At 56.4% G+C, this 19384-nt stretch overlaps 1 protein-coding gene across 1 annotated transcript in view; it reads left to right on the top strand.

Moving 5' to 3' along the window:
• The window catches only part of LOC147101530 (collagen alpha-1(V) chain-like), a 484676-nt gene that overhangs the window by 331444 nt on the left and 133848 nt on the right, over positions 1-19384 (top strand). Inside the window, exons 22-29 of the mRNA XM_085965124.1 lie at positions 708-752; positions 1686-1739; positions 5787-5831; positions 5962-6015; positions 6929-6973; positions 10852-10905; positions 12672-12716; positions 16431-16595. Coding sequence (XP_085821250.1) covers positions 708-752; positions 1686-1739; positions 5787-5831; positions 5962-6015; positions 6929-6973; positions 10852-10905; positions 12672-12716; positions 16431-16595 — 507 coding nt within the window. The remainder of the gene's footprint in view (positions 1-707; positions 753-1685; positions 1740-5786; positions 5832-5961; positions 6016-6928; positions 6974-10851; positions 10906-12671; positions 12717-16430; positions 16596-19384) is intronic.

Here is a 19384-nt window from a genome sequence, read left to right as displayed (position 1 = left end):
AATGCGTCCGCTATCCCAATGGCCACCTCTTTCAAAACCCTAGGATGTAGGTCATCCGGTCCTTGGGATTTATTGACTTTTAGTCCCATTAATTCTCCAATACTGTTTTTTTTTTACTAATAATAATTTCTTTAAGTTCCTCATTCTCACCACACCCTTCCTACCAAAATATATCACCTCAAACTTTTCTGTGCTAAATTTCATCTGCCCTTTTATCCCATGGGCTTCAATTTTCTAACAACGCCCTTTGAAAGTCCATGTACACAACATCAACCGCACTACCCTCATCCACCCTCTCTGTTACCTCTTCAAAAAACTCAATCAAGTTAGACAAACACGATTTGCCCTCAACAAATCTGTGCTGGCTCTCCTTTATTAGTCCATCCTTGTCCAAGTGGCTGCTGATTTTATCCCGGATTGTTGTTTCTAAAAGCTTCCCCAGCACCGACGTTAAGCTGACTGGCCTGTAATAAGGTTTACCCTTCTCCCCTCTTTTAAACAAGGGTTTAGCATTGGCAATCCTCCAGTCCGCTGACATCACCCCCATATCCAAGGAGGATTGGAAGATTGTGGCCAGCGCCTCCACAACCTCTAACCTTACTTCCCTCAGCATCCGAGGATGCCTCCCATCTCCAAGTGACTCCCTAACCTTTGATGTGATCCCAGAAACGTTTCTTTAATTAACCTGCGTGTTATTTGCTTTCCAGGGAGTTACAGGAATGGATGGTCACCATGGACCCAAGGGTAGTCAGGTATGTACTGACATTGGGCGCTGGCAGAGAGACTCGCCACCGCCACTTCACAGAATCGGAGACCGGGGGGTTGATTTTGTCCCCTTGCCCCTCACCCACTCCCCTCCCAGCATAAATTGGCCTGAGCCCAGCTTAATCCATCTGAACTTCTAGGTTCAGCTCATTTACCTGACTTGACATTCACTTGGGAATGGGTGAGAATCCTGGATCAGGGGGAGGGACCGTGTTCAGTCCTGGAGCATGGAGTCCTGGATCAGGGGGAGGGACCGTGTTCAGTCCTGGAGCACGGAGTCCTGGATCAGGGGGAGGGGACCGTGTTCAGTCCTGGATCAGGGGGAAGGACCGTGTTCAGTCCTGGATCAGGGGGAAGGACCGTGTTCAGTCCTGGAGCACGGAGTCCTGGATCAGGGGGAGGGACCGTGTTCAGTCCTGGAGCACGGAGTCCTGGATCAGGGGGAGGGACCGTGTTCAGTGAGTATGTCGGAGTGAGTGAGAGTGTGTCTGAGTGAGTGTGAGTGATTGTGTGAGTGTTTCTGAGTGTGAGTGTTTCTGAGTGTGAGTGTTTCTGAGTGTGTGTGAGTGCGAGTGAGTGTGTTGTCTGACACCTCTCTAGGGCTGGCTGTATCAGGGTGTGGAGGTGACGGATTCTCCTGGAGCCTGGCTCACTGTGTCTTCGCTCCACCCGCACTCTGGTGTGGAAATTGCTCCCTTTCCAATGCCTCAGGGTACAACTGGCATTTGCCCAAAGGGGGTTTACCAGCTGACAGGGCCAAGGGGGTAAGGGTGGTCTTTCACTAGCAGTGAGACCCTTACCTCCCTCCCCGCCCACCTCATGCCACATGATGTTAGAAATGAGCGTTTGCCGATAGTGTCGACTCTGAGCAATATTTTATGCGGCATTGGATTAATAGCAAATCTCTTTTCTTTTTTTAGGGTCCTCAAGGTGAACCCGGACCCCCAGGGCAGCAAGGCAATCCTGGTGCTCAGGTAACTCACACTCACCTCGACACACTCCATACACCAGCTAGCACAGTGCCAGGCACCGCCCTCGCCACAGGCTCGATATCCTTGGGCTTAAAGGCCTTGTGCACAAACAGATGCCCAGCAACATAATTCTGGTTCTGTCTTCCAGGCTTCAGATTCTCCCTGGTCAGCTTCGGCCCAGTTCTCAGTCCCTGGTCAGCTTCGGCCCAGTTCTCAGTCCCTGGTCAGCTTCGGCCCAGTTCTCAGTCCCTGGTCAGCTTCGGCCCAGTTCTCAGTCCCTGGTCAGCTTCGGCCCAGTTAGAAATCATAGAATCGTAGAAATTTACGACACTGAAAGAGGCCATTCGGCCCATCTTGTCCATGTCGGCTGACAAAAAGCGATCCAGCCTAATCCCACTTTCCAGCTCTTGGTCCGTAGCCCTGTAGGTTGCGGCACTTCAAGTGCATATCCAAGTACTTTTTAACTGTGATGAGGGTTTCTGCCTCTACCACCCTTTCAGGCAGTGAGTTCCAGACCCCCACAACCCTCTGGGTGAAAAAAGTTCTCCTCCACTCCCCTCTAATCCTTCTACCAATTACTTTAAATCTCTGCCCCCTGGTTATTGACCCTGCTGCTAAGGGAACTAGGTCCTTCCTATCCACTCTATCTCAGCCCCTCATAATTTTATACACCTCAATTAAATCTCCCCTCAGCCTCCTCTGTTCCAAAGAAAACAACCCCAGCCGATCCAGTCTTTCCTCATCACTAAAATTCCCCAGTCTCCAGTTCTCAGTCACGAATCATTAATACAATAAATGAAGGCATGAGGACATTAATCTGCAATTGGTGCCGTTTGTTGATTGTGAGCTGTCCCTGTCTCGCTGGTAGACCCGTTCACAGTGCAACCGTGTAAATGGCGCCAGAACAAACCAGCGCCGATCGGAGAATCCACCCGCCAATCACAGACCCCACCCGCCAATCACAGACCCTGCCCGCCGATCACAGACCCCGCCCGCCGGTCACAGGCCCCGCCCGCCGGTCACAGGCCCCGCCCGCCGGTCACAGACTCCGCCCGCCGATCACCGACCCTGCCCGCCGATCACAGACCCCACCCGCCAATCACAGACCCTGCCCGCCGATCACCGACCCTGCCCGCCGATCACAGACCCCGCCCGCCGGTCACAGACCCCGCCCACTGACATTGGATGATGTGATTAGAAATTATATAACCACATTTAAAATAAAAAGAGAGGATATATTAAATAAACTAATCAAACTCAAAGAGGAAAGAAACCCTTGGTCTGGACGGATTACATCTCCACATTTTTAAAGAATCTAGGGAAGAGAGGTACTAGTACTGTTACGGGTGTGGTAGTGGACCCAAATGCAGACTGACAGCCAGAGACCTGAGATGGAGTAAAACTCAAAAGATGCTTTACTAGAAGGCTCTTCAAATACAGGACGTACAGGGAAATCTTCAAACAAAAGACCAAAGTAACAATTCAAAGAAACAAAAGCGAGTATACAAAACGTAGGGCAAGGACTAGAAACTAACCTGTGACTTGCAGGCATGAGAACTCAAGACTGAGTGACTGGGGCTGGAAATAGTCAGCTTAAATAACAGGCCTGATTACTCTAATGAGACACAGGTGAGGAGAGAGGTACAGAGACATGGCAGCAGTGTACTGAGGCCTCCTAAACCGCCCTCTGGCGGCCAGCAAAGGAACGTATAGCTGGGACCCTGACAGGTACACATATTTAATAATTCATTAGAGAAAGGTGTAGTGCCAGAGGACTGGCGGATAGCTAATGTAATATCTGTATTTAAGAAAGGGGAATAGAACATGTCCAGGGAATTATAGACCAGTCAGCTTAACATCGGTGGTAGGAAAAATAATGGAATCCTTACTAAAGGAGAAAATAGAAAAACCATCTAGAAACCAAAAATATAATAATGAATAGTCAGCATGGATTTCAAAAGGGAAAGTCTTGCTTGACCAACCTCATTGAATTTTTTGAAGAGGTAACAGAGAGAGTAGACAAGGGTAATGCAGTAGATGTAATTTATCTAGATTTTCAAAAGGCCTTTGATAAGGTACCACATAATAGACTGATGAACAAAGTCAGAGAATGTTGAGTCAGGGGACAAGTAGCAGAATGGATTGCTGGCTGGCTTCAGGACAGAAAGCAGAGAGTAGGGATAAAGGGTGGCTATTCAGAGTGGCAGAAGGTGGGTAGTGGTGTTCCACAAGGATCAGTGCTGGGACCACTGCTGTTCACAATTTATATTAATGATTTAGACTTTGGAATCAAAAACACAATTTCTAAATTTGCGGATGATACCAAATTGGGGGGAAAGTCAACACTGAGGAGGACTGCGACAAATTACAGGAGGACATTAATAAACTTGCAGAATGGGCATATAATTGGCAAATGAAGTTCAACACAGATAAATGTGATGTATTACATTTTGGTAGGAAGAATAGGGAGGTCACTTATCACTTGGAGGGTGTGAGTCTAGGTGGGGTAGAGGAACAAAGGGATCTCGGAGTACAAATACACAAATCACTAAAAGTTGCGACACAGGTTAGCAAGGCTGTAAAAAAGCAAACCAAGCACTAGGGTTTATTTCTAGAGGGCTAGAATTGAAAAGTAGGGAAGTTATGTTAAACCTGTATCGAACCTTGGTTAGACCACACTTGGAGTACTGTGTACAGTTCTGGTCGCCATATTATAAAAAGGATATAGAGGCACTGGAGAGGGTGCAGAGAAGATTTACAAGGATGATACCAGAAATGCGAGGTTATACCTATCAGGAAAGGATGAACAGGCTGGGTCTCTTTTTTCTTGAAAAGAGAAGGCTGAGGGGTGACCTAATCGAGGTCTTTAAAATTATGAAAGTTTTTGATCGAGTGGATAGAGAGAGAATGGGCTAAAAATTCAGTTTGGGGCGCCAAGCTCGCCTGGGCGCCGGAATTACCGCTGCGCGCGGAGCCACTTGCGCCATCGGGATATTCAGTTTCTGCGCCCCAAATGGAAGCCGGCCGCTATACAAGGCTTCCCGCGCCCCGCTTGGGGCGCTGAAACTGAATATCGGCGCGCAAAGAGCCGCAGCGCCACCCGCTGCGGCACGGCACGCTGCGGTACTGCAGGCCTTCCTCCCACTGTTAAGGGGGAGGTGCCTGCAACAGCGCGATCCCCGCTCGCGAGTGCCGGCAAATGAACCCGGCACCAAGGAGAAGTGCCGGGCTCTCGGGAAACAGCCGGCAATGCCGCGGTGGAGGCGGTGTAGGAGGCCGGGGATGGAGGTGCGGGCAGGCGGCCACCGAAAAAGCGGCCGGCCGCACCTCCACCTTAACTCGCGCCACTACCGCCACAGGTAGGCCCCTGTGTACCGGTCGCTATTTGCGGCCGGCACGGAAGAGGCGGCCGCGACCTAATATGGCGTTCGGGGCGGTAGCGGGGCGTTGCGCACACCTATGACGTCATCGGTGGCGGCGCAGCGCTACAGGCTAACGCCGCCATTAGCGCCCTGCTAAATATCGCGGTGCTTGTGGCCAGTGGCGCTAAAGCCTCTGAGTGGCCTCTTTGGGCGCAAACTGGTGGCGCAAGCAACTGAATTTCTAGGCCAATGTTTCCACTTGTGGGGACGAGCATAACTAGAGGCCATCAATATAAGATAGTCACCAAGAAATCCAATAGGGAATTCAGGAGAAACTCCTTTCCCCAGAGAGTGGTGAGAATGTGGAACTCGCTACCACAGGGAGTGGTTGAGGCGAACAGCAGAGATACATTTAAGGGGAGGCTGGATAAACACACGAGGGAGAAAGGAATCGAGGGTTACGCTGATAGATTTAGATGAGGAAAGACGGGAGGAGGCTCAAGTGGAGCAGAAACACCGGCATGGACTGGTTGGGCCGAATGGCCTGTTTCTGTGCTGTATATTCTGTGTAATTAACATTATAAAACATACTCTCCATTTGCTGCTGTTGTTAACTGCAGAATTTCTGCAATAAAATTAATCTCTCTGGCTTCATTCTTAATCTGTCGATGTTTCTTGTCTTGCACAGGGTCTCCCAGGACCACAAGGACCGATCGGACCCCCAGGAACTAAAGTAAGTGTTGGGTCAGGAGGCCTCCGGACTCTGCTCGATATGAAATAGGTTCCTCACGGCTGGAGTCGATCATCTCTGTCATCAGATCTTGCTTCTGCTCATCTCAAATCTTGTCTTTTTCAACCCACAGGGTCCCACCGGCAAACCGGGGCTACCGGGAGTACCAGGAGCAGATGGTCCGCCGGTGAGTCATCACCAGACCCCGAATGGAGAGTTACACCGGCAGGGGAGAGTTCTCGGGATATGGGCGTCGCTGGCAAGGCCGGCATTTATTGTCCAACCCGAGTTGCCCTGGTTTGATACATTGAGTAACTTCAGGCCACTTCAGAGGGTGGTTTAGAGTCAACCAGGTTGGTGTGGGACTGGAGTCACCTATAGGCCCGGACCGGGTCAGGACGGCAGGTTTTCTTCCCTAAAGGACATTAGTGAACTCGACAATCCGACAGTTTCATGGTCACTTTTACTGATCACAACTTTCTATTTCCAAACAAATTAAAATTCTCAAACTGCCCACAGTTGGGTTTCTAGAATCCTAGACTGATACAGCACAGAAGGAGGCCATTCGGCCCATCGTGCCTGTGCCGGCTCTTTGAAAGAGCTCTCCAATTAGTCCCACTCCCCTGCCCTTTCCCCACAGCCCTGCAATTTTTCCTTTTCAAATATTTATCCATTTCCCTTTTGAAAGTTATTATTGAATCTGCTTCAGGCAGCGCATTCCAGATCACAACAACTCGCTGCGGAAAAACATTTGCCTCATCTCCCCCATTGAAAGTTTCAAGACTGAGATGGATGGATTTTTGTTGGGTAAGGGTGTCGAGTGATATGGAGCAAAGGTGGTTAAATGGGGCTGAGGGACAGATCAGCCATGATCTAATTGGATGGCGGAACAGGCTCGAGGGGCAGAGTGGCCTCCTCCTGTTCCCCGAGCCTCTTGCAATCAGAGCTTTCACGATTAGGACATCACAGCAAAGGAGTTTGCTGACTAGGCCCGTGGAGAAAGTAAGATGGATGATTCGATCGCCCTATTGAAGGGGCGTGGGAAGGCTCACAGTGTATTGCAGATCTGATGTGTCAGGATTTCATCTTTGTGTCCACAGGGTCATCCTGGCAAGGAAGGCCTGTCCGGAGAAAAGGGAAGCCCGGTAGGTTCTGCTTGTCTGATTCAAGCTTTCTCTCAATTTAATCGAGTGCTGTTCTCTATCGAAGTGCAGCGAGGCACCTAGCTTGATCCAGCCCTGTACCCTGGGGCCCTCTCCTGTACCCGGGCCCTCTCCTGTACCCGGGCCCTCTCCTGTACCCTGGGGCCCTCTCCTGTACCCGGGCCCTCTCCTGTACCCGGGCCCTCTCGTGTACCCGGGCCCTCTCCTGTACCCGGGCCCTCTCGTGTACCCGGGCCCTCTCCTGTACCCGAGTCCTCTCCTGTACCCGGGCCCTCTCGTGTACCCGGGCCCTCTCGTGTACCCGGGCCCTCTCGTGTACCCAGGCCCTCTTGTGTACCCGGGCCCTCTCCTGTACCCAGGCCCTCTCGTGTACCCGCGCCCTCTCGTGTACCCGGGCCCTCTCCTGTACCCGGGCCCTCTCCTGTACCCGGGCCCTCTACTGTACCCGAGTCCTCTCCTGTACCCGGGCCCTCTCGTGTACCCGGGCCCTCTCGTGTACCCGGGCCCTCTCGTGTACCCAGGCCCTCTTGTGTACCCGGGCCCTCTCCTGTACCCGGGCCCTCTCGTGTACCCGCGCCCTCTCGTGTACCCGGGCCCTCTCCTGTACCCGGGCCCTCTCCTGTACCCGGGCCCTCTCATGTACCCGGGCCCTCTCGTGTACCCGGGCCCTCTCCTGTACCCGGGCCCTCTCGTGTACCCGGGCCCTCTCATGTACCCGGGTCCTCTCCTATACCCGGGCCCTCTCGTGTACCCGGGCCCTCTCATGTACCCGGGTCCTCTCCTGTACCCGGGCCCTCTCCTGTACCCAGGCCCTCTCGTGTACCCAGGCCCTCTCCTGTACCCGGGTCCTCTCCTGTACCCGGGCCCTCTCGTGTACCCGGGCCCTCTCGTGTGCCCGGGTCCTCTCATGTACCCGGGCCCTCTCGTGTACCCGGGCCCTCTCCTGTACCCGGGCCCTCTCGTGTACCCGGGCCCTCTCGTGTACCCGGGCCCTCTCCTGTACCCGGGCCCTCTCCTGTACCCGGGCCCCCTCGTGTACCCGGGCCCTCTCGTGTACCCGGGCCCCTCTCCTGTACCCGGGCCCTCTCGTGTACCCGGGCCCTCTCATGTACCCGGGTCCTCTCCTGTACCCGGGCCCTCTCCTGTACCCGGGCCCTCTCGTGTACCCGGGCCCTCTCCTGTACCCGGGTCCTCTCCTGTACCCCGGGCCCTCTCGTGTACCCGGGCCCTCTCGTGTACCCGGGCCCTCTCCTGTACCCGGGTCCTCTCCTGTACCCGGGCCCTCTCGTGTACCCGGGCCCTCTCGTGTGCCCGGGTCCTCTCATGTACCCGGGCCCTCTCGTGTACCCGGGCCCCTCTCCTGTACCCGGGCCCTCTCCTGTACCCGGGTCCTCTCCTGTACCCGGGCCCTCTCGTGTACCTGGGCCCTCTCCTGTACCTGGGCCCTCTCGTGTACCCGGGCCCTCTCGTGTACCTGGGCCCTCTCCTGTACCTGGGCCCTCTCGTGTACCCGGGCCCTCTCGTGTACCTGGGCCCTCTCCTGTACCCGGGCCCTCTCGTGTACCCGGGCCCTCTCGTGTGCCCGGGTCCTCTCATGTACCCGGGCCCTCTCCTGTACCCTGGCCCTCTCATGTACCCGGGCCCTCTCGTGTACCCGGGTCCTCTCGTGTACCCGGGTCCTCTCGTGTACTCGGGCCCTCTCGTGTACCCGGGCCCTCTCGGGCCCTCTCCTGTACCCAGGCCCTCTCCTGTACCCGGGTCCTCTCCTGTACCCGGGTCCTCTCCTGTACCCCAGGCCCCCTCGTGTACCCAGGCCCTCTCGTGTACCCGGGTCCTCTCGTGTACCCGGGTTCTCTCGTGTACCCAGGTCCTCTCGTGTACCGGGTCCTCTCGTGTACCCGGGCCCTCTCGTGTACCCGGGCCCTCTCGTGTACCCGGGCCCTCTTGTATACCCGGGTCCTCTTGTGTACCCGGGTCCTCTCGTGTACCCCAGGCCCTCTCCTGTACCCGGGTCCTCTCGTGTACCCTGGTCCTCTCGTGTACCCGGGTCCTCTCGTGTACCCGGGCCCTCTCGTGTACCCGGGCCCTCTCGTGTACCCGGGTCCTCTCGGGTACCCGCACCCTCTCGGGTACCCGGGCCCATCTCGTGTACCCGGGCCCTCTCCTGTACCCGGGCCCTCTCCTGTACCCGGGCCCTCTCGTATACCCGGGTCCTCTCGTGTACCCGGGTCCTCTCCTGTACCCCAGGCCCTCTCCTGTACCCGGGTCCTCTCGTGTACCCTGGTCCTCTCGTGTACCCGGGTCCTCTCGTGTACCCGGGTCCTCTCGTGTACCCGGGTCCTCTCGTGTACCCGGGCCCTCTCGTATACCCGGGTCCTCTCGTGTACCCGGGCCCTCTCGTGTACCCGGGTCCTCTCCTGTACCCCAGGCCCTCTCCTGTACCCGGGTCCTCTCGTGTACCCTGGTCCTCTCGTGTACCCGGGTCCTCTCGGGTACCCGGGCCCATCTCGTGTACCCGGGCCCTCTCCTGTACCCGGGCCCTCTCCTGTACCCGGGCCCTCTCGTATACCCGGGTCCTCTCCTGGACCCGGGTCCTCTCCTGTACCCCAGGCCCTCTCCTGTACCCGGGCCCTCTCGTATACCCGGGCCCATCTCGTGTACCCTGGTCCTCTCGTGTACCCGGGTCCTCTCGTGTACCCGGGCCCTCTCCTGTACCCGGGCCCTCTCGTATACCCGGGCCCATCTCGTGTACCCTGGTCCTCTCGTGTACCCGGGTCCTCTCGTGTACCCGGGCCCTCTCGTGTACCCGGGCCCTCTCGTGTACCCGGGCCCTCTCGTGTACCCGGGCCCTCTCGTGTACCCGGGTCCTCTCGTGTACCCGGGCCCATCTCGTGTACCCGGGCCCTCTCATGTACCTGGGCCCTCCCGTGTACCCTGGTCCTCTCGTGTACCCGGGTCCTCTCGTGTACCCGGGCCCTCCCGTGTACCCGGGCCCTCTCCTGTACCCGGGTCCTCTCGTATACCCGGGCCCATCTCGTGTACCCTGGTCCTCTCGTGTACCCGGGTCCTCTCGTGTACCCGGGCCCTCTCCTGTACCCGGGCCCTCTCGTATACCCGGGCCCATCTCGTGTACCCTGGTCCTCTCGTGTACCCGGGTCCTCTCGTGTACCCGGGCCCTCTCGTGTACCCGGGCCCCTCTCGTGTACCCGGGCCCTCTCGTGTACCCGGGCCCTCTCGTGTACCCGGGTCCTCTCGTGTACCCGGGCCCATCTCGTGTACCCGGGCCCTCTCATGTACCTGGGCCCTCCCGTGTACCTGGGCCCTCTCGTGTACCCGGGTCCTCTCGTGTACCCGGGCCCTCCCGTGTACCTGGGCCCTCTCCTGTACCCGGGCCCTCTCGTGTACCCGGGCCCTCTCGTGTACCGGGTCCTCCCACTAGCTCCGAGCTCCTATTTTGCCCATACAGTTGCCTTACAGACGGCTCTTCACCCCCCCCCGCCCGCCCTCGCACTCGTCCTTCTCCCCAAACTCTCCCCGCCCCCCCGCCCTCGCACCGTCTGCCTGAGGCTCGAGGCACTGCCATCCTCTCTCACATCGGGACACAGCAGGGAAACCTCAGGAATATCTCCAACCCTAGGATGGCGAGAGTAAGTGGACCTCTGGCGAAGACTCGTCGCTCTAGCGTGATGTCAACTGGAGGGAGTGTAAACACGGGCTGGAAAAGCTGAGGGACCTTCGATTCCTGCTTCGAGTTGCAATTCCTCTGTTTATTGAATCTACTCTTAGACCGATCTTGTTAGGGAAACAATCTTTCAAATCTCAGCACGGCCTCCGGTGATTTTTGCCTTTTGTCTCTTCAGGGTCCAGCAGGGCCACAGGGTCCCATTGGCTATCCCGGTCCTCGTGGGGTCAAGGTAAGCCTCATCGCTTGTGATCAGCAGCTCAGGGTAGACTAGAGTCGGGACTGGGGATCTGGACGGTCAGGCAGTGAATTTACACTCAGCCACTGACCAGCTCCTGCATGAACTCAACTTTACAGTTTGAAAATGAAAATGGGAGTTCTGAATCAAATTTAGTTTAAGAGCAGTAAAGAGCTGTTGGTGTTTCCAGCAGCCTGCGGTGATGTACGTGAGCTTCTCTCCCGCTCCGTCCCCTCGGGGGTCCGGAGAGATTCATGCAGTGGCCAGGTGCAGGGATTCTGCCCGAGACTGAGTCACACAGGGCAGCAGCTGGGCAATGCTGGCACCAGCACAGCCCCACACACTTCAGGCTTTGTCCAGCACACTCCAGGCTTTGTCCAGCACACTCCAGGCTTTGTCCAGCACACTCCAGGCTTTGTCCAGCACACACCAGCACAGCCCCACACACTCCAGGCTTTGTCCAGTACACACCAGGCTTTGTCCAGCACACTCCAGGCTTTGTCCAGCACACTCCAGCACAGCCCCACACACTCCAGGCTTTGTCCAGTACACACCAGGCTTTGTCCAGCACACACCAGCACACCCCCACACACTCCAGGCTTTGTCCAGCACACTCCAGGCTTTGTCCAGCACACTCCAGGCTTTGTCCAGCACACACCAGCACAGCCCCACACACTCCAGGCTTTGTCCAGCACACACCAGGCTTTGTCCAGCACACACCAGGCTTTGTGCAGCACACTCCAGGCTTTGTCCAGCACACTCCAGGCTTTGTCCAGCACACACCAGCACAGCCCCACACACTCCAGGCTTTGTCCAGCACACACCAGGCTTTGTCCAGCACACACCAGGCTTTGTCCAGCACACACCAGGCTTTGTCCAGCACACTCCAGGCTTTGTCCAGCACACTCCAGGCTTTGTCCAGCACACTCCAGGCTTTGTCCAGCACACTCCAGGACAATGCGTCTTTCTTCCATTCTTGGATCACAAGTGTTTTAAAAGTCTGGCTGTTGTTTCTAAATGTTTAGTGAAGTCTCCAAGCTGTCTGATGGTATCCCCGGATGCTGGTCAGTTATTGCAGGGCAAAGAAACTGAGAGAGAGGACAGAGAGAGAGAGAGAGAGAGAGACAGAGAGACAGCGAGAGAGAGAGAGAGAGAGAGAGAGAGAGACAGAGAGAGAGACAGGAGAGAGAGAGAGAGACAGAGAGAGAGAGAGAGAGAGAGAGAGAGAGAGACAGAGAGAGAGAGACAGAGAGAGAGACAGAGAGAGAGAGAGACAGAGAGAGAGAGAGACACAGAGAGAGAGAGAGACAGAGAGAGAGAGAGACAGAGAGAGAGAGACAGAGAGAAGAGAGAGAGAGACAGAGAGAGAGAGAGAGAGAGAGAGAGAGAGAGAGAGAGAGAGAGACAGAGAGAGAGAGAGAGAGACAGAGAGACAGAGAGAGAGAGAGAGAGAGAGACAGAGAGAGAGAGAGACAGAGAGAGAGAGACAGAGAGAGAGAGAGAGAGAGAGAGTTTACAGTAATTATTTAGCCTCAGTTTGTGACGGGTGGTTACCGTGGGGTTTCCGACAGTGACACTGATGGATGCCTGAGGTGAGAGTCGGGTGGGGAATATTCACTGAGTGTGGGGGCAGTTGCTCCAAGTGTCACCTCTCCGCACCCTCCCCGCCATGTCCTGGCTGGGGGTTGTCACACTGGTTCCCAGCCCACTGTGGGATAACTTGAATTAAAGGCTTGAGCTATGATCTGTTCTTTTTTCAGGGTGCTGATGGTGTTCGTGGTTTTATGGGACACAAAGGCGGGAAGGTAAGGAACGGATTCTCCAGTGTGGGGGATTCACTTGATCTCTGAGGGAGCTCCAGCTTTAGTCAATGTTTTTAGGCCAGAGAAGTTGTACAAAAAAACCTCCTGAAACGACTGGTTGATTAACCTGACGATCACTGAGAAAGGTACAGTTGGGCGAGGCCTTTCAGCCCATCGACCTCATCCTGCCAAGCATTTGTAAGCTCCTGGATCCCAGTTTCCCTCCTCCTCTGCTGAAGGCTGACTCCTGAAGAGTGCCCAATCTTCACCTGTGAGCCTGTGAGCCTGGGCAGTGATCGGCGCAAGGTATTCGACCATGAGAGGCACCACAGTCCTGTCTTCTCTCAAACTTCCGACAGGAACATTTTATCAACACTTCCTTTATAAACACGTCCTCGATAAACCTGCCCTTTATAAACTTGCTGCTGAGGGCCCTGCTCCCCCTCCTCCCTCTTCTAGCAGCTTGTCCTGCTTTGCGTGGCCTCTGCTCAAGTGGAAGGCCGACTAGTCCAGCCATGTCTGCGAGTAACTGGTCTGTGCACAAGGCTTTAAGTTGGCAAAGCAGTCCTTCCGCACCTGCCACGCCACGCCCTGTGGACTATTGAAACTTTAATCATCTATAGAAAGCACCCAAAACCCGGAGAACAGCCAGAAGACATAAAGCAGCAGCTAACCTGTAATTGTTGATGATCCCCTTAGTGGCGCTGGTGGGTCCTTCATGCGGTTTTAACGGCATGTTCAGCCGTGCTAGGTTACGAGAGGGCGTAGGCTGGAGCGGGGAGCTCCAAAGTGGCAGCACTGGCGTCTAATCAGTGTACTTGAATGTGGCACCAGGAGGGGCAGGAGTGACCCTTCCATTCCCACATTAAAACACGGGCCTCTGCAAACAGCAATGTGATAATGACCAAGTCATCTGTTTTAGTGATATTGCTTGTGTGATAAATATTGGCCCAGGACACCGGGGAGGACTCCCTGCTATTCTTCAAAATAGTGCCACAGGATCTTTTACATCCACCTGAGAGGCTGACGGGGCCTCAGTTTAATGTCTCATCCGAAAGACAGCACCTCCGACAATGCAGCACTCCCTCAGTACTGCCCCTCTGAAAGTGTGGCGCTCCCTCAGTAGTGCCCCTCCGACAGTGCGGCACTCCCTCAGTACTGCCCCTCCGACAGTGCGGCGCTCCCTCAGTAGTGCCCCTCCGACAGTGCGGCGCTCCCTCAGTAGTGCCCCTCCAACAGTGCGGCACTCCCTCAGTACTGCCCCTCCGACAGTGCGGTGCTCCCTCAGTACTGCCCCTCCGACAGTGTGGCGCTCCCTCAGTTCTGCCCCTCCGACAGTGCGGTGCTCCCTCAGTAGTGCCCCTCCGACAGTGCAGCGCTCCCTCAGTACTGCCCCTCCGACAGTGCGGCTCTCCCTCAGTACTGCCCCTCCGACAGTGCGGCGCTCCCTCAGTACTGCCCCTCCGACAGTGCGGCGCTCCCTCAGTACTGCCCCTCCGACAGTGCGGCGCTCCCTCAGTACTGCCCCTCCGACAGTGCGGCGCTCCCTCAGTACTGCCCCTCTGACAGTGCGGCGCTCCCTCAGTAGTGCCCCTCCGACAGTGCGGCGCTCCCTCAGTAGTGCCCCTTCGACAGTGCAGTGCTCCCTCAGTACTGCCCCTCCGACAGTGCGGCTCTCCCTCAGTACTGCCCCTCCGACAGTGCGGTGCTCCCTCAGTACTGCCCCGCCAACAGTGCGGCGCTCCCTCAGTACTGCCCCTCCGACAGTGCGGCGCTCCCTCAGTACTGCCCCTCCGACAGTGCGGCGCTCCCTCAGTACTGCACTGGAGTGTCAGCCTGGATTTTGTGATCGAGTCTCTGGAGTGGGGTGTAAACCCACAACCTTCAAAGGCCAGAGAGAATCCGACTGAGCCCTCGCTGACATTGAATGGACATTGAACCAGACAGCTCATGAGTGTAAAGGGTAGTGGGTGGAGGAGTGGGGAGTGGGGTAAGAGGCACAGGTGTGTTATGTTTCCATGGGAAGAGCCTTGGCTTCTGCCTCTCGCACCATCCTGTGGGAGCGTGCGTCGGGTGAGTGTGTGTGTCGGGTGAGTGTGTGTCGGGTGAGTGTGTGCCGGGTGAGTGTGTGCTGGGTGAGTGTGTGTCGGGTGAGTGTGTGTGTCGGGTGAGTGTGTGTCAGGTGAGTGTGTCGGGTGAGTGTGTGTCGGGTGAGTGTGTGTCGGGTGAGTGTGCGTGTCGGGTGAGTGTGTGTCGGGTGAGTGTGTGTCGGGTGAGTGTGTGTGTCGGGTGAGTGTGTGTGTCGGGTGAGTGTATGTCGGGTGAGTGTGCGTCGGGTGAGTGTGTGTGTCGGGTGAGTGTATGTCGGGTGAGTGTGCGTCGGGTGAGTGTGTGTGTCGGGTGAGTGTGCGTCGGGTGAGTGTGTGTGTCGGGTGAGTGTGTGTCGGGTGAGTGTGTTTGTCGGGTGAGTGTGTGTGTCGGGTGAGTGTGTGTCGGGTGAGTGTGTGTCGGGTGAGTGTGTGTCGGGTGAGTGTGTGTCGGGTGAGTGTGCGTCGGGTGAGTGTGTGTGTCGGGTGAGTGTGCGTCGGGTGAGTGTGTGTCGGGTGAGTGTGTGCGTCGGGTGAGTGTGTGCGTCGGGTGAGTGTGTGCGTCGGGTGAGTGTGTGTCGGGTGAGTGTGTTTGTCGGGTGAGTGTGTGCGTCGGGTGAGTGTGTGTCGGGGTGAGTGTGTGTCGGGGGTGAGTGTGTTTGTCGGGTGAGTGTGTGTGTCGGGTGAGTGTGTGTGTCGGGTGAGTGTGTGTCGGGTGAGTGTGTGTGTCGGGTGAGTGTGTGTGTCGGGTGAGTGTGTGTCGGGTGAGTGTGCGTCGGGTGAGTGTGCGTCGGGTGAGTGTGTGTGTCGGGTGAGTGTGTGTCGGGTGAGTGTGTGTGTCGGGTGAGTGTGTGCGTCGGGTGAGTGTGTGCGTCGGGTGAGTGTGTGTCGGGTGAGTGTGTGTGTCGGGTGAGTGTGTGCGTCGGGTGAGTGTGTGTCGGGTGAGTGTTTGTCGGGTGAGTGTGTGTGTCGGGTGAGTGTGTGTCGGGTGAGTGTGTGTGTCGGGTGAGTGTGTGTCGGGTGAGTGTGTGTGTCGGGTGAGTGTTTGTCGGGTGAGTGTGTGTGTCGGGTGAGTGTGTGTCGGGTGAGTGTGTGTGTCGGGTGAGTGTTTGTCGGGTGAGTGTGTGTGTCGGGTGAGTGTGTGTCGGGTGAGTGTGTGTGTCGGGTGAGTGTTTGTCGGGTGAGTGTGTGTGTCGGGTGAGTGTGTGTCGGGTGAGTGTGTGTGTCGGGTGAGTGTGTGTGTCGGGTGAGTGTGTGTCGGGTGAGTGTGTGTGTCGGGTGAGTGTGTGTCGGGTGAGTGTGTGTGTCGGGTGAGTGTGTGTCGGGTGAGTGCGTGTCGGGTGAGTGTGTGTCGGGTGAGTGTGTGTCGGGTGAGTGTGTGTGTCGGGTGAGTGTGTGTGTCGGGTGAGTGTGTGTCGGGTGAGTGTGTGTGTCGGGTGAGTGTGTTTGTCGGGTGAGTGTGTGTGTCGGGTGAGTGTGTGTCGGGTGAGTGTGTGTGTCGGGTGAGTGTGTGTCGGGTGAGTGTGTGTGTCGGGTGAGTGTGTGTCGGGTGAGTGTGTGTCGGGTGAGTGTGTGTCGGGTGAGTTACACTTGTTAATCTCATTCCTCCATTCTCCTTCCGCTTTTACAGGGTGAAGACGGATTCCCAGGCTTCAAGGGCGACATGGGAATAAAGGGCGACAGAGTGAGTAACAAAGGGAAATCCCAATTATACTGTACACCCTGTCACTGGAGAGGGGAGTGGAATCACAGAATCTTACAGCACGAAGGAGGCCATTCTGTGAACGAGCTCTCCAATTAGTCCCACTCTTCTGCTCTTTCCCCAGAGCCCTGTAAATTTTTCCCTTTGAGTATTTATCCAATTCCCTTTTGAAAGTTACTGTTGAATCTGCTTCCACCGCCCTTTCACACCTGGAGCACTGGGAGCAGTTCTGGACACCACACCTTAGGAAGGATCTATTGGCCTTGGAGGGAGTGCAGCGTAGGTTTACCAGAATGATACCCGGACTCCAAGGGTTAAATTATTAGGAGAGATTACACACATTATGGTTGTAATCCCTAAAATTTAGAAGGTTAAGGGGCGGTTTGATCGCAGTTTTCAAGATATTAAGGGGAATTGAGAGGGTAGATAGTGAAAAACTATTTTCGCTGGTTGGGGATTCTAGGACTAGGGGCAGAGTCTAAAAATTAGAGCCAGACCTTTCAGGAGTGAAATTAGGAAACACTTCGGAACAACAAAGGGTGGTAGAAGTTTGGAACTCTCTTCCACAAGCGGCAATTGATACTCGATCAATTGTTAATTTTAAATCTGAGATTGATAGCTTTCTGTTAACCAAAGATATCGGGCAAAGGTGGGTATATGGAGTTAGGTCGCAGATCAGCCATGATCTCAGTGAATGGCGGAACAGGCTCGAGGGGCTGAATGGCCTCCTCCTGTTCCTAAGTTCAGGCAGTGTTTTCCAGATCACAACAACTCGCTGCGGAAAAACATTCTCCTCATCTCCCCTCTGGTTCTTTTGCCAATTATCTTCAATCTGTGTCCTCTGGTTACCGACCCTCCTGACACTGGAAACAGTTTCTCCTTATTTACTCGATCAAAACCCCTCATAATTTTGAACACCTCTATCACTCTATCAAATCTCCCCTTGACCTTCTCTGCTCGAAGGAGAACGACCCCAGCTTCTCCAGTCTCCACATCACTGAAGTCCCTCATCCCTGGGACCATTCCAGTAAATCTCCTCTGCACCCTCTCCAAGGCCTTGACATCCTTCCTAAAGTGCAGTGCCCAGAATTGGACACAATACTCCAGCTGGGGCCGAACCAGTGTTTAATAAAGGTTCATCATGAGAAAGAGCAGAGTCCCTGACCAAGAGCAACACACACAGACGGTGGTGGGGTGGGAGGTCACTCCACAGCCGAGTCTCCCCACAGCAGACCCTTACTCACCGGGAGACGGGGTGGGAGACGGGGTGCTGGCTAGCAAGTCTGGGCATCGAATTGAATGGTCAGAAAGGCAAGGGACCCGATTCTGGGACACACATTCCCAGTGGGCGAGTCCCCTCCCCGCCTCGCCCCCCCGGGATAAATCAAATTCTTTCTCTTTACTTGCAACTCTGGGATTTTCACTGGTGTTTTGGGATCGCAGTTCATTATTCCCTACACTTTTCTGTGAAAACCACAAGCCAGTCCCCTTGGTAAAGATGGTTTTGTGTGACTACAGCACCAAGTATCCCTTTCCCGACACTGTACAGCGGGGGAAAGCCTGATGGTGTGAAACCGAGCCCCATTTCTGTGTACAAATGCAGAATACTGCGGACGCTGGAGCTGAAACGTTAACTCGGTTTCTCTCTCCTCCCCATAGGCGCTGCCTGACCTGCTGAGTATTTCCAGCATTTTCTATTTTTATTTCCCATTTCTGTGTCCCCTGCCCTGCCCCCTCCCCAGCTCCGCCCCAGGTTCTGCCCTGCCCCCCTCGCACTATTGGATGCCGGAGCTCGGGATCTCTTCCCCCCCAGCTCCGCAGTCTCTGTAATGGCTGTTCAGAGGCCTCCCAGCTCAGTTACAGCATCACTCGCTGAATCCTGGACCGAGTTACACAGACAGCCCAAGCACTGAGTGCAGGGAGCGAGCTGCATGGGTCACCCTCACACACAGGCCGGGGGGGGGGGACCGGGGGAGGGGTCACTCACACTCAGGGGGGGGCGGGGGAGGGGTCACTCACACACGGGGGGGGCGGGGGAGGGGTCACTCACACACAGGCCGGGGGGGGGGACCGGGGGAGGGGTCACTCACACACAGAGGCCAGGGGAGGGGTCACCCTCACACACAGGCCGGGGGAGGGGTCACTCTCACACACAGGCCGGGGGGGGGGGACCGGGGGAGGGGTCACTCACACACAGGGGGGGGCGGGGGAGGGGTCACTCACACACGGGGGGGGCGGGGGAGGGGTCACTCACACACAGGCCGGGGGGGGGGACCGGGGGAGGGGTCACTCACACACACAGGCCAGGGGAGGGGTCACCCTCACACACAGACCGGGGGAGGGGTCACTCTCACACACAGGCCGGGGGGGGGGGGCCCCCGGGCGGGAGGGGTCACTCACACACAGGGGGGGGCGGGGGAGGGGTCACTCACACACGGGGGGGGCGGGGGAGGGGTCACTCACACACAGGCCGGGGGGGGGGACCGGGGGAGGGGTCACTCACACACACAGGCCAGGGGAGGGGTCACCCTCACACACAGACCGGGGGAGGGGTCACTCTCACACACAGGCCAGGGGAGGGGTCACCCTCACACACAGAGCCGGGGAGGGGTCACTCTCACACACAGGCCAGGGGAGGGGTCACTCTCACACACAGGCCAGGGGAGGGGTCACTCTCACACACAGGCCAGGGGAGGGGTCACTCTCACACACAGGCCGGGGGAGGGGTCACCCTCACACACAGGCCAGGGGAGGGGTCACTCTCACACACAGGCCAGGGGAGGGGTCACTCTCACACACAGGCCGGGGGAGGGGTCACTCTCACACACAGGCCAGGGGAGGGGTCACCCTCACACACAGGCCGGGGGAGGGGTCACTCTCAC

The sequence above is a fragment of the Somniosus microcephalus genome, chromosome 23, assembly GCF_052327205.1.
Source record: "Somniosus microcephalus isolate GS21.2 chromosome 23, FLI_Smic_1.0, whole genome shotgun sequence".
Taxonomy (NCBI): Eukaryota; Metazoa; Chordata; class Chondrichthyes; order Squaliformes; family Somniosidae; genus Somniosus; species Somniosus microcephalus.
This window is presented reverse-complemented; position numbering and strand designations above follow the sequence as displayed.